The 15113-nt window shown below is 45.2% G+C and overlaps 1 protein-coding gene across 3 annotated transcripts; it reads left to right on the top strand.

Annotated features, from left to right (window-relative positions):
* The first annotated feature begins 1909 nt into the window (after positions 1–1909).
* Positions 1910–13061, top strand: LOC147313743 (uncharacterized). Of its 3 annotated transcripts, none has more exons than XM_086263543.1 (5): positions 1910–3514; positions 6729–6925; positions 7547–7691; positions 8553–8858; positions 11362–13061. In XM_086263543.1, the coding sequence occupies exons 1-5, from the start codon at positions 1910–1912 to the stop codon at positions 11515–11517; spliced, it is 2409 nt and encodes an 802-aa protein (XP_086119669.1). In that variant the 3' UTR covers positions 11518–13061. The 3 variants fall into 3 exon arrangements, with proteins under 3 accessions (XP_086119669.1, XP_086119670.1, XP_086119671.1); XM_086263544.1 differs by having other exon boundaries at positions 1920–3514; positions 6711–6925; XM_086263545.1 differs by lacking the exon at positions 11362–13061 and having other exon boundaries at positions 1920–3514; positions 6711–6925; positions 7547–7707; positions 8553–8657.
* The last annotated feature ends 2052 nt before the right edge of the window (positions 13062–15113 follow it).

The raw sequence follows: 15113 nt of genomic DNA, 5'->3' as shown, positions 1-15113 counted from the left end.
GCTCTCTCTCTCTCCTCCTGTCTGAACCTCTGTGTACTTCCTGTTTTACTTTGACAGTCTCCCGTCAGTGTTGCGTTACTCCTGCCGTGTCTTGTTATGATTATCTGTGTCAGCTGTGTTCCCCGTGTGCTCCCACTTCCCTCGTTAACCCTCTGTGTATTTATGTCTGCGTCTCCCTCAGTTCTGTGTCGTGTTCTCCCGCATTCATGGCCGTGTGTTTCTCTGTGCAATATGTTATAGTTTCCGGTTTAGTTTGTATGGTTTTTCTGTCCAGCAATAAAGCTGTGTTTTGAGTTCAATCCTGCCTCCGTGAGCGCTGCACACAGCCACAACCATGACATGCCTTCACCCAACAAAAGAGTCAAATTGTATAAAAGTATGAGAAAATGATCCTACTGCTCACTTCATTTGTGACCTCAATAAACACTTTCCTGATGAGTTTATGGCCTCAATATTTTCAAGTCATTTTGAATACATGTTTATTTAGTCAATTTTATACACGTTTGTCACGTCACTACCACACTGAGCACGCAGCGTCCCTCAGTTTCTGAAGCATATGTCCAGAGTTTCTAAGCTCACCTTGAGGTTTCACAAACAGGATTTTTCTTTCAGTCTGTGTTCGATCAACATCGTTTTAAAATATGAACATGACTTTAACAGTAGCAGCAACACAGCCTGTAATCCATACAGTTTGCAACCACTGAACATAATGATATGAATGAAAGGCCCAAAGGTCCAGGTGCTTCTCTTTTAGATCCGAATGTCCCTCAACAATTACCAATGTTGTTCATGCAAAAAGCACAAAAATCCCAGTGCACATATTCAAGAAATGCTCAGATCAGTTTGATTTATTAGCTCAGTTCTACAGTTTCTGTGGCTTAAAGATGGGTCTCTGTATTGTTGTTGATAAATTTGCTGCTCCGTTCTCCTGTCTGTACTGCTTCCTATCCCTTGTGTTGATGCCACTTTATTACAATCACAGTAACAGTAATTTTATTTTTCAGCAGTTGAAATGATAAGCTTAGGCAACCCCATTATATTACAATGCAAGGCTTCTGTAGTTGAAATGATAAACTTTAGGGGTGCAAGTTCCCTAAAATACAAAACATAAACAACATGGGCTTTTCCAACTACTGCTGATGTCCACTTTCCCCACGTGAGTCATGTGCCACGTTTTCTAAATTGTGATTACCTCTGATTGAATATTTTGACACCCATCTGCGTGCATCGCCCCTTCCTGCCTTAATGTTGCGTGCATTGGTGGTCCAAAGCAAGAAAGAGCCTCTGACCTTTCATGTCACAGATATACCTGGATGTTCTCTACATTGCAACAATAAAAATACACAAATGATATTGAATTTTCACTGAGCTGCAGTTCTGGGTTTCTTTTTAACCGTGTTAACTCCACTGGACTACATCATGTGCATTTTTGCTTGTTTCACGTGCTTGTATCACGACCTTACTTTCTTTTTATAAGGCACCAACTGGACTCTGTGACTGGTGCAGCAAACACACGAGCACCTAAGCTATCCACGCGTGTACGTAACTAAAACAAGCTGCGTGATATTTATTGTTGCTTTTCTTTCATTCTTGGCTGCCTTCCGTTAATTTTCCGGTTAAGTATCAAACTGCTTCTAAAGTAAAAAGATATTTGGATACTGGCGGTGGCACTACTGCAGTCTTGCCATTTTCCTCATCAGTGCTCGTGCTGCTGGTCCAATATTCAGTCCAATACTGCAGCCTTTCTGGCAGGGAGCGCGCCTCCAAATTTACCCTCCCGCTGCGCTCGCTCCCCGTACCTTAAAAAACGCGTGCACGGCTGAAGGTCACTTAAACACAAAAGGCTTTCAGCGCTGCGGTCCAATATAGCGCATGCGCGCTGCCGGAGGACTGCTTCACAGACCGCAATATGGCGAGAATGCCTGGCAGCGGAGACACGGAGCAGGAGCAGATGAGCTGCCCCGAGAGGAGCAGGGATGAGGAGGAGGAGGAGGAGGAAGATGAAGATGAGATTCAGGAGGTCCAGATCACCGGGGAGGAGGAGGACGAGGAGTCCGACAGAGATGGAGTGGAGTGGGAGTCAGGGAGCACAGTGCTGGACTCCAGCGGTTCCGCCGCGCAGACACAAGCGGTCGTTATGCGGAGTATGGACCGAAGGGAGGAGGGGGAGGCGGACCCACTCGGCAGCAGCATCCCCTCCGGGCGCGAGTCTCACCCGGAGGGAGAACTTCAGCGGTCAGAGCGAAACAAGCTGAGCGAGAACACCCGCCTGGCCACCAGGTACGCCGTGAGGATCTTCAGGGAGTACCTCAGCGAGAAAGCCCAAAGTCCAGACTTTGAAACTCTGGACAAGGATGCGCTCTGCGCTGTGCTGCGCTCCTTTTACGCCGAGGCGCGCTCCAAAAGTGGACAACTGTACAGCAAGTCCTCCCTCATCAGCATCCGGAGCTCTCTCAATCGGTACTTGAACGAGCCGCCCTACTGCCGCACCTTGGACCTCACCAAGGACCCAGAGCTGCGCAGCGCCAACCTGACCCTGGCCGCGGTCATACGGAGGCTGGAGGAGCAGGGTGCCGGTCCGGTGGTGCAGAAACAAGCCATCACGCGCTCGGACCTGCGGAAACTGTACGAGTCCTCTGTGTTCAACACCGACACCCCGTTTGGGCTTCTGAACAAAGTCTGGTTTGAGACCTGCATGTATTTCTGCACCAGGGGAAGAGAGAACCAGCGGGAGCTGGAGGAGGACTCGTTCGGCCTGGCCGTGGACGAGGACGGAAGAAAGTTTGTGTATTTTAAAGCTCTCGGACCCTATCACAAGTCCCGCTCCGCCGCCTGGACCAAGAAGCGCCCGGACGCAGACGAGGACACGCTGCCGCGCATGTACGAGACGGGCACGGAGCAGTGCCCGTACGCCAGCTTCGTCCGGTACGTGTCCAAACGGAACCCGCTGTGCAGGGCGTTCTTCCAGCGGCCCCGGGACCACTGCTGCGCGAGCGACGTGACGTGGTACGAGAACAAAGCCATCGGGAAGAACCTGTTGGGCACGAGAATGCAGATGTTGTCGCGCGCTGCCAAGCTCTCGAAAACCTACACCAACCACTGCATCGGTGCCGTCTCCATAGCAACCCTCAACAGCATCGTGGGGGCCGCGGGCTTCAAGCCCTCGACGACGCTTTACGTTGCCTCGGAAACGGTCAATGGTCACGCGCAGTCCCACCTCCAGCTCGTGATCCCGTACCTGCGCAGGGTCAGCGACGCTGCGGATCTGAATCAGCAGCAAAGCACAGAAGCAGAGACGTCGAACACATCGCCTACATCAGCAGCAGCAGCAGCAGCAGCGAGGAGGGAGAGCAACGAGGACGACCCGGGAGCTCCCTCTGCCAAGAAGCGCTGTGTGCGCCCCGGGACGCGCGCCGAGTCGCCCGCGGAGCCGAATGAGAGAGAGTCGGTGCCTGCCACAGCCACGGAGTCCCGTCTCGCACAGTCCGGCGCCCGGTCCCCTGTGCCCACAGAGGTAACCCGGAACATGTTGGTCCGTTTTCATCTGTTGGAGCTTCAAGCCTCCCGTGTTAAACCCGACAGCCAGTCAGTCCCGTACCGATGTGACGCCCATCTTTAGGAGGAGAGTTAGTTAAGAGCGCAATAAAATATTAAACTAGTAGGTGTTTAAGGTGGGCTGTAATCTATGAAAAACTTTATTTGAACTGCTTTATTAGGGGCTTAAAGTAAAATTAAAATAAACAGACGCTCAGGAAAAGCATACCTATTCGAGTTGGCTACCTTAGTAAGCACTCTGACTTTATTTCTCTTCTCGGGCAAATACAACGTGATGCCTTTAAGAAGTACATCAGTATCAGGGTGAACTTCCTGTTACAGGGACATCTGGGATCAGATCAGCCTAATAAATACAGAGAAATAAATAAAAACAAAATACAGTTGCCGAACCATTGCACCCTTCATTTACAAAGCAATTCATCACTTTTGTGTTATTTTCACGTCGTATAATCTTGAACATGACATAAAACATCTGTAATCATGTAGTTTACTTCAGTGGTGCCACAGTGTGAAAATCGATGCACATAAAGACCTACAAACACTAACCTGGAAGCCTAATTAAGCGTTCAGTTCTTTAGATCTAGGTTGTAATTGGATACCAAAACATTACACGTGCTCAGTTTTTCAGTGAAATAATGAAAGTAGAATTTAGCTTAAAGTCCTGTACCAGAGTTTGTGCACCCTTTATTCTGAATTACAAACATATAAAACCATTTGCACAACATCAGCTCTAGTGCTTGGTACGAGGGAAAATCATTACTTTGTAGTCACAAATGTTTATCACTAAGGGCTGCACAGAAATATGTACATGCATTTGTCTATGAAGGTTCTCAGTCATGCAGATCATCGTAGTCTAAGGAGCTTGGAAAGAAAAGCGTCTGGACTCGTTTAAGTTGCTTGAAGACGTTTCTCCTCTCACCCAAAAAGCTTCTTCAGTTCAGTTCCCCCAGATGTACATGCATTTGTTTGTTTTTAAATCAGTAGTAAGTGGATAAAAAATGATCTGATTGTACATTTTTATATTTTTGTTACTTAAGTTGCTCTGACGTAAACATAATGCAGAATTACAGAATCTCACCCTGTAGGAAACTGTGTTGTCCATGTGGCCCAATCATGTGAGGAGAAGCAGTGATTTGTCTTTGGGAGTGTCCCTCTGTTGCCAAGGGTAACTATACCTGCTGATGAATTTATCCACCATGCATTAGTGCCATAGCTGCAGGGTACAGACTGCTTGTTGGGCAGTCACAACACGCACACGCACACACACGCACACACACGCGCACACACACGCACACACACGCACACATGGATTATATAGATGTGATAATCTGTACCTGCTATACATCGTGTGAGGCCGGTGTCTCAGCTGTTTGTTTGCCCTTCATGGTGCTTACTCTGATATTTATTCATATGTAATTTGATCATATGTCATATGTACATACAAGCAAAGAATTAAGCAAAATGTTAAAATTATGAATTAGACAGTTGAACTGTTTGCGCTCTCTGAGGTTATAAAATTAAGGTCAAGGGAGACGAGGCAGGAATGTGAAAGGTCACAGCAGAAATCCTTTAACGGCACCGAGTCATTCAGGAGGAGCTCGGAGTAGAGAGACTCGTCCTCCACATTAAAAACTACCAGCTGAGGTGTTTTGGGGATTTATCTAAGATGCCTCTTGGATGCCGTCTAGATGAGGTGGTTCCTGTATGCTCTTCTGTAAGGAGACCCTGGGAAAGCCCCAGAACAAGCCAGAGAAGAGTTTGTCTACTGTCTGGCTTGGAAACACCTCAGTGTCCTCTTCAGAGAGCTGGAAGCACTGGCAGGAAGAGGAAGGTCTGCTTATCTCTGCTTAAACCGCTGCTTACACTCTTACACTGCTGTTTTCTTTAGCAGTGCCGGTCGTTGATTACTTAGCAAGTTAATCCCTTACATATTCATCTGTAGCCCTTATTGTAGAATTGCTCCATATTATCATAACATATAAACTGGCACAGTGCTACAGCTTATGTAGCCAGTAACAGCAAATGTTCAGGGCATATCCTCACTGCAGACCATTCACATTTAGTGTTCAGTGTAGTTGAACTGACATGAACACCATCGTTTGGAGCAGAACAGGTTTGAAAGGAGCCGTTGGAACAGAATGAAAGGAAACGGCGGATCAGTCTAGAAGAGCAGAGTGAAAGCCCAGAGGACGTGTGTTCCCAGCCTGTCAGCCACTGGCCTCCTACCAGGCTGCCAATTGTTTCTTTCAGAGCTTAATGATTTGTTTCGTGCCAGACACCTGGCACTATAACGTAGCCTACAAGGCAGTCAGGAATAGCTCTGACCGAGCCGTATCTGTGAGCCTGACAGGATGTCCTTGTGCTTCTTAGCTTCCTGTCAGGCTCCTGGCTTTACCTGACAGTCCCGAGTCTGCCTGGCAGGAACTGTTCTAAGCAACCAGCTCCTCTGTAAAACTGTTCAGGTCAGGTTTGCCAGCCTGCTTGCAGGTTTTTATACAAACATCGACGAGACCCAGTTTGGCTTCAAGCGCAAAACATCTTTCAGGAGCTGCAGATAGATGCATTTATTATGGAGCATGACTTCATGACAACACGCAGAGATTTCTCTAGTTTAACCTGCAGCAACCAGCTGTTCACATAAAGGTTGAGGGTGCTGCACTTTGGGTTGCAGAGGTGGTTGTGCAGTTCGCCTTGTTGTCTCCAGCCTGTCCAGCTCGGTGGCAGAGAGAGGTTTGCAAATAATTGCTGCATAATTTATAAACACAGATTGCCAACATGTTGCAATCAGTTACATTTGCTCTGCAAGCGGTCGCAAGTTAATACATAACTCGTGGGCGGCGATGAAAATGAGTGTGCTGAAGGGGACAAATCTCCCCTCTTTGCTATATTTCCTGCCTCTCCTCAATCATTTTGATTTATCACAGATTGCACGTAAACGAAAACTTGATCCAAACTGATAGCAGGCTGCCTTGTTGCTGCCTTGTTGCTAAATTGTTGCTAAATTGTTGTTTAAACAGACACATAGCAGTTCCATGACTTGGTGATAAATATGTTCCAATGTATTAACTGTAAAGATAACCTATGTCCATGGATGTGGAGATATTCATGGCTATGTTTGGTCTTTTTTTCATATACTGGCACCACCATCACTGCAGCGTGTATTTGTGTCCCAGGACAGACGTAGCAGCGGCAGCTGCAGCAGCATGTCGAGTCAGAAGCTGGCTTCTTGGTCTCCGATGTCTCCCCCGTGTACCACGGGAATCCCAGCACCAGCTCAGCTCACCAAAACCAACGCACCAGTTCACATTGATGTAGGAGGACACATGTACACCAGCAGCCTGCCCACACTCACCAGGTACCCCGAGTCAAGGTGAGGCACACATCCAAGCTTTTAAAGTACATTCCCCCCATTAAAATACACAGGATGGCTGGTGGACGTATGAGTAAAGCTAAGGCTGTAATCCACCTCAACACCTCAATATCAAAAGCTCTTAATCAACAAATTAGTTCAACATTACTGATTATTTTGAATATCTGCTACCTTAATTATCACATTTCAATACAAATGGATATTTTTCCTATGATTCAGGAAACAGAATTTTAGTATATTGAGTTGGTTTTAATGGCTTCTCTGCAAAATATAGAAAGAGTTTGCTTTTCAGTTATTTGTTCAGAAAGTTTAAATCTGTGAATAGTTTAACAGGCAGCGGTGATCTACTTCCTGCTTCATGGGGAAAAGGTGGCCTGCTGTCCACACATTAAGGAAAATGCAGATATCTCAACTCATCAAACAGCGAAGATTTGATTAAAAAAGCCTCATAATCTCGATCACTGTACACTGTTACAATAAACGTGATCATCTTTGAACCTACTTTTTAAAATTAACTTAGCATTTACCCTTCAGTGAGCTAGGAAATGATTTAGCTGCAACATGTACATTTAAATTTAGCCACAGCTGAGTGTAGAAACCTGTTTCCTTCTCTTTGGGCAGAATCGGGCGTCTGTTCGACGGCACAGAGCCCATCGTGTTGGACAGTCTAAAGCAGCACTACTTCATCGATCGGGACGGGGACATGTTCCGCTACATACTCAACTTCCTGCGAACCTCCAAGCTCCTCCTGCCTGATGACTTCAAAGTGAGTGCCTGATCAGGTACTTCCACAGTTCACCGCTGCTGCTGCGTGACCTAAAGCAGGGAAACAAATGTCAAAAGAAAGACTTGAACCCCTGTCAGAGTCTCACACGAGCCTGTCGCTTACAGTACTGAGACTTCTTTGAGTGACTCTGTTGCCCTTTTCTGTATTTTCTGTCATATTCTCTCAAACATCATAAAAATGACCAATAGATAAACTGCAGTAAAATAAATGAGTATTTGTTCCATTACTCTAGGAAGGCAACATGTTATGGCAGCAAAATGACCCCAGATCTCAAAACTGATTAATGCATGGAAGGATTTATAGTAGCAGTGGCTTAATGTTTGCATCAGGGAAATTACCTGTTATCAACATTGTGAGACTTCAGGCGAGAAACAGGCAGCAAGTCCGTGCCAAAGACACATTCATTCTCTTCATTAATTCTTCATCACAATTATGACAGCCCAAACAGAAACTGCCTGCAGCCAGCGTGTGCAAACTTCTTCATTGGCTTGTAGCAGCTTTCAAATGAATCAGAAGGTTTTGTATGTGATTTGTTTATAGAATAAATGAAAACGAGAGTCTTCCTTCGGTTAGTGTGTTAGCAGCAGAGCAGCTGCTACCAAGGCTTTAGTACACCTTTAGTACTAAAGTACTGAACGAGCGTTTATATGTGTTAATGCATTTTTTAAACTTTGTTTTTTGCAAGAAAACGTGGAGTTTTCTGCATTTTTTGGTGGGTGTTGTGTACTCATCTGCATGTGTGTGTATTTGTGTGCATTGTGCGTGTTCTTTTGGCCTGTGTAAGTCTGCACTTATGCTTCTGAGAGTGTTTTCTTGTTTCTGCTGTGTGTGTGTTTGCAGGAGTACTCCCTGCTCTACGAAGAGGCTACTTTCTTCCAGCTGGCACCTCTAAAGACCGAGCTGGAGCGCTGGAGGGCTGAGCAGGAGCGCCGGGACGTTTCTCGAGACTGCGAGTGCGTCGTGGTCCGCGTGACGCCGGAGCTCGGTGAGAGGATCAGTGTGAGTGCATCCCGGGCGCTGATGGAGGAGATTTTCCCTGAGGTGACTGATATCATCTACAGTTCTATGAACGCCAGCTGGAACCAGGACCCCACACACGTGCTCCGCTTCCCGCTCAACGGCTACTGCCACCTCACCTCAGTTCAGGTACATAACATCCTCTGAGCCACACTGGTTTATATTCTCTCAACATGTCAGATGCTGGAGTGAGCAACTCAAAGCATTTAAGTATGTAGACACAGTCAGGACAGCCTGCAGAAGTTCACAGAGTATCGTGGTTGTTGGTGGCAGACGGGCAGCTCAGAGTGTTCCAGAAACTGCTCATCTTACATGGAATGGTTGGAAAAGTCAAAAATATCCAGTTTTTGAGTCAAAATGCCTCGTTAATACCAGACCACAGCTGACAGGAAGAAAACAGGGACTCGAATAACAGCTTGTTACAACCAAAGTGTGCAGGAGAGTGTTTCTGAATGCACAACATGTCAGACCTCGAAGCGGATGGGCTACAGCAGCAAGAGCCCACAGCTGCTGCTGTCAGCTAAAAACAGGAAACTGGTGGTACAGCTCACCTACTTTAGACAATGGGAGACTGAAAAACATCGCCTGCTCTGATGAGCCTTGATTTCTGCTGCAATGTCGGATGGAAGGTCATAATTTGACGTAATCAACATGAAAGCTTATATTCATCCTGTCATAGGTTGTTTATACACCACAGCGTCTGGACTGTTGCTTCTGTCCATCCTTCATAAAGATGGACGTGTTACACGGGACCTGGAATTTAGAAGTTCACCGTCCAGACACCCAGTGTGAGAGAGTCAAGCTAAACAGCCGCCGCTGTGATAGCTGTGTTCAATGCACCGTCTCAAGCTGCAGCTTAACTAAAGGAGTCAAGATGATATCTGGGACTCTAAAATGTGCCGTCGCCTGTTATCTGTCAGCTCCGTCTTTGGCAGATGCCACCCTTCCACCATCCATCAAAGCCTGATGTGTTTTTATGTGATGTTAGCATACTCTGAATGCTGACAGTCGGTTTGTAACAGCGCTGTGTTGAGGCGGGTGACACATTTCATCACCTGAAGGTCTGCCTTTGTCTCCCGGGGGAGATCTCAGTAAGACAGACCAGCAGCACAGAGAGCAGAAGCCTCCAGAGGGCAAACTGAGATAATGTCACCGCGTTCACCTCAGGAGGAAACGCTCAGAGAGGGGAACTAATGGACTACTTCTGAAGTGTTTGTGTTTCAGGCCAGATAGGCTGATGGGTTTCTTGAGATGGAGAGTGACCCTGGGTCCTGAGGCTCACATGTTGTTAGCAACACATTTAAACGCAAACACAACAGAAGTGCAGAGAATAACCGTAAATCAGAAAGACACAGATTCGCTGCTTGCTTTCCTTTGTTGTCATACTTACTGAACACAAAAACATCTGGTTTGTGTCAAACACTCTTTCTAATGAAAATGCAATGATTTGACCATTTCATAATAAGTCAGGGGAAAGAACAAAAACAGAGCTCAGACATTAAGTGTTTACGGGAGGTTTATAAAGTAAAGTTAGCCATCATGACTGACCTGAAAACAGTTGGATTGAGGTACTTCACGTGGTCTGGTAAAGGCCTAACAATAATAGAGCAAAAACCCTAACAATCAGATGACCCCGTATGAGCAAGCGCTTGGTGACACTGGCAGGATGAACTTCTGTGGAACAACCAGGCTCAGGGAGGGGCAGCCATCTCCAGAAACTGTACTGAAGAGAGCCAGAGTTTAAAAACAGCTAATAATTAAATGCAGTGTTGGTTATAAACGCATAGAGAGTAAATCCAAACTGGGAGTTGGTACCACAGGAAAGATTGGATTCTGGATTTACCATTGTGTAAAGCACAGTGGCTCCAGCACACAGCCCTGTGGAGCGCCATATTAGCCTTAGTGTGTGAAGAAGACTCCCCATTTACACGAACTGAGTTTATTAGATATTATTCAAACCCCTGTAGAGCTGTACTGTTAACACTACTAGTGTGTTCTGATATCTACAGTAAGTTACTGTGATTATCATAATTAGGGTTGAAGCACTAATTAATAGCTGAACTTCGCCCCAGCCTGCAGGTTTCTTCCACAGGAATGTGTCTTTCTGTGGCAGCAAGCATCTGTAACCCAGTGGGCTATTTATCCCCTTTTACCTACTTTTCCACATAGAGACTTGATGCTTTGATTAAATACTGACTATATCTACAATATCTAACGAGCTGCCCAAGGAAATCAGGTCAGATGAGTTGAAGGCAGCTTACACTGCCTCTTAAACCATACTTTACTGCAGAGGCTTCAATTTCAGAGTCTATTTCTAAACTGTTTAAATGCCTTTGTGTATTGGGGTGGTTATTATGTGCTCTGGTGCGTAAGTATTGATACCAGGGAGTATTTGGTAAAGGTGTGATAAAGTTATTGGTATGCATGATGGTGAAAATGAGTGTTTTTAATGCATGCACTTCACTTGTAGCGAACAACCGGGTGGAAACGCCATCAAATGCTGAACAAGTCCCACCTTCCTTCAGTATTCCTGACTCCAGCGAGACAGAGATCACGTCTAAATGTTTTGCTCTGGATCTTCTCGTTATGCCTCATTCTTTGTTGCTGTTATTTGGTTTGTGTCTGACTGCAGGTGCTGGAACGGCTACAGCAGAAAGGTTTCTTTATCACAGGGTCGTGTGGCGGCGGAGTGGATTCCTCCCTGTTTAGTGAATACGTCCTGCGACGGGAGATCCAAGGCAGACGCCCCCTGATCCTCAAAGCAATAAAACAGGAACTCCTGCATTAAATTCAGAAGACCTGATTGCACATCTGTTCTGTGCAAGTGCGTGGACAGTTTGTCACATGACACAGACTCCCTCACTGCAGCAGAACAGTGAAACAAAGCGGGACGTGCAAAACGTGGTCTAATCTTCAAACGTGAACGTAAGGTAGCACCTGAATTAAAAGACAACACGGCCATCCTTTCACCAATTTATTTCATCACATTGATGCAAGATATGTTTTCCTTCCTGTGATCCCCAAAATTGTCCACATTAACTGTCAGTCTGTGTCACGCTACCAGAGTGAAATCCAGCCATTACAGTAAATAAAGCTTTTTCAAAGAATAAATGTTTTTAATAAGTTGTGATGAAATAAAAACACGTAAGAGTTGTTTTTTTTTAGATTTGTTGGAAATCAAGAACTCGATTCTCGTCTTTAAAGGTATTCAGACCTTTAACTCTGCGCTTTGTGAATGCGTCTTTGGCAGCAGTGACAGCCTCAGGTCTTCCTGTCTGCTCTTCTCGAGCTTAGATTGGATGAAAGCATCAGTTCTGTAGTCCCGCACACGCGTGCGTTATATGTAACCAATGCTCATTTTCTCCTTTAATGCACACATATGTAACCATGTGGGCCTCACATCAAATCTGTACACAAACATTTGCATTTCAGATGTGAGTCAGTGGCCCACAGATCGTCAGAAACAGGTTTTCACAGCTGATGCTGGTTTCTGTGCTTTCAACAGTTGCATTGAACAGTGTAAATATGAAGGCATGAGCCTTGCCTGCATGAACCTTTACATTCATATTTAATACTTGCGAAGACCATCAGTTACTTTTACCTGATGCAAGCGTGACAGGTTTATTTTTGGTACGGCAAAAACACAAAAACGTGTAACAAACCGAGCTTCTCAGTTATATTTTTAAGCCTTAATTTCATTTATAGCATGCAACGTTTTTACTGTAGAAGCACAATTTTTCTCCTCATGCTTTGAGAACTTACAAGAATCTACAAAAAAGAAATGAATGCATTTTGTATTTGGTTTTTCAAACGTGTTTTAAGGGACAGCGAATCAGTCCCACATTGTATATTCACGTCATCTTTTGTTTTGCATAATTACCTGTAAGATCATTTTATGAATGAAGAACTGAGACTCTTTAAAAGGCTAAATGCACAAATCTGTCATGAATTTTATTTTGAAGGCAAAACTTTGATTCTTCATTTGTTAGTGGCATCGTGCACTTTGAACAGCTCAGACATTTGGAAAATGTGCTTGTCTGACATTAAGAGGACAGATCGACCTCATATTCATGTACAAAGGTGAACAAACGTTAAATAGAAATCTCCTGCCGCTGTGCAAACGGTTAACTAACACGAGTAGCCATCAATCAGATCACAACAAGAAAACAAAGGAGCACATTTTCCAAACGTTGAGCTAATCATGTAAAAATATTAGGAAAACTGGTTTGATGCTGCTTTCTGGCACTTCCATGATGACACCGGAGTGCAGGGAGGCTTCACGCCAAACAATTATGTAAGAAACCACAAAATGCTCGAGAGGACCTGGTTCAATAAAAGACATTTGCCACATTTCATGTTACTCTTTATTACCTGCTGTGCTTTAACTCTAACAGCGTCTGATGTTGGGATGCTAAGTTCAGCTAAACCAGAGTTTGCAGTTTTACATTTAACCGAACCAACACTGCGTGTGTGTAAATGACATCCTTAAACATGCGTCCACAGCTATAATCACTGCGTCTCCATAATCGACTGCAGTGTTGATCTGTGGTCATGGGCACAGCTGCCTCGTGTGCCACATGTTGGCCTTCAACTAATATTACTGAGAGAAAACGTTGAAACAGATCTATAAAAACAAAGCAGTGGGATTTAAATATGTCATTCTTCATCCATCAGACATGTTTATAACCCTACTTGTCTTTTCTTGTTAGTCACAGCATAGATCTAAAATGGAGTAAGAGCAGGGCGATCGTGGCTCAAGAGTTGGGAGTTCGCCTTGTAATCGGAAGGTTGCCGGTTCGAGCCCCGGCTTGGACAGTCTCGGTCGTTGTGTCCTTGGGCAAGATCACTTCCCCCGTTGCCTACTGGTGGTGGTCAGAGGGCCCGGTGGCACCAGTGTCCGGCAGCCTCGCCTCTGTCAGTGCGCCCCAGGGTGGCTGTGGCTACAATGTAGCTGCCATCACCAGTGTGTGGCTGTGCGTGTGAAGGATGACTGGATATGTAAAGCGCCTTGGGGTCATCAGGGACTAGTAAAGCGCTATATAAATACAGGCCATTTACCATATAAGAGGTGTCAGAAGGAAAACTAAAAGACTCGACGCCAACAAAGAGCAAAGAAATCCCTGCTGTTAGGCTGCTGATGATCCGAGATGTGATTCCAGGTTTATGTGAACCAGAGAACATTTTCACATTTGTCCTTCACTCTGGGCTCATGTACAAACACCTGTAAGCACTGAACTGGACTCTGCAGTGTAACAAGCAGCAGGATCAGTGCTGGGATCAGCTGTACGTGAAAATAGCCCCGCTGCTTGATCCATTAATCTCAGTCAATGCTTTTGTGATGGAGTTTATGGTCTTTTTAATCTTACAGACCTATTTGTTGCACCACTTTGTTCACTTTCTCAGTTATGGTCTCGTTAGCGTCATAATGGAGACGAGTCGACCGTGGCCACGGTGACACTCGTGTGGTAAAATTCATCTTTTATAGAGTCTATTGTTGTCTTACTGCGGAGGCTGCAGTTAAATATTGACAAGTCATTAGCTAATGAACGTTACGTAGTGTGTTTCTGAGTCTAATGGAGATTCTGTTTGACAAAAACTTAAAGTTGTATTCAGTGACTGAGCATACAAAGTCATTAGGAGCCAATCGCAGGAAAGCTCAGATTTTTGGCATCTGACTTAATTTTCTGAAGTTTTGTAAGACTAGAAATGTCAGGTTTGTGGGCACTTCCAGCGGGCTGGTGCTTCTTCATGCTACCTGAAAACATCTTGCTAAGGTTATTTAAGATTGTTCCCTGGCTGTTGGTGTGGATGCAAGCGACAGGCCAGAACTGCACCGCATCACTGAGTTCAGCTACGCTTAATTACAGCAATGAGCTATCCGACTGACAGCATCGTGCCAACAGCCCATATTACAAATCAAGTCTTTAAGTAATTGTAGCACTGACCAGCTACACTTACCCTCACATCAAGCAGTCACACAGCTGATCACCTACTCAACTCAGGGTTTCCCAGTTTAGCCAGGTTCATGGACAGGTATCCTGGCAGTAGATCGTATATTTTACAAACTATGAGAAAAATCATGTCATGGTCTCACAACTTGCAGCGAAGAAGAGAAAAAAGTAAGAAGTGAAGAATGTCCTTAATTTCTTTCCTTAATAAGTGCAAGTGAATATTTAGTTGGGCTGCTTCAAGCTACTGACTCCGGGGTCCAGAGTCAGCCTGAGACTCCGATTTATTATTTTTTTGAACCTTCATGACCCTAAAAACTCAGAGGTAAAACTACAGTTTCCTGGTTAAGCAACAAAACTTCCTTTGCACTACAGTCTTCTGTCGCAGAGGAAAGAATCTGCAACTGTAGGTAAGAAACAAAGACACAGTGAGATG

This window comes from Aulonocara sp. 'chitande type north' Nkhata Bay, linkage group LG15, assembly GCF_057382095.1.
Source record: "Aulonocara sp. 'chitande type north' Nkhata Bay isolate Kocher_YH1m ecotype deep benthic linkage group LG15, A_spYH_male_GT1.1, whole genome shotgun sequence".
Lineage (NCBI taxonomy): Eukaryota > Metazoa > Chordata > Actinopteri > Cichliformes > Cichlidae > Aulonocara > Aulonocara sp. 'chitande type north' Nkhata Bay.
Note: the sequence above shows the minus strand (reverse complement) of the source record. Positions and strands in the feature narration are given on the sequence as shown.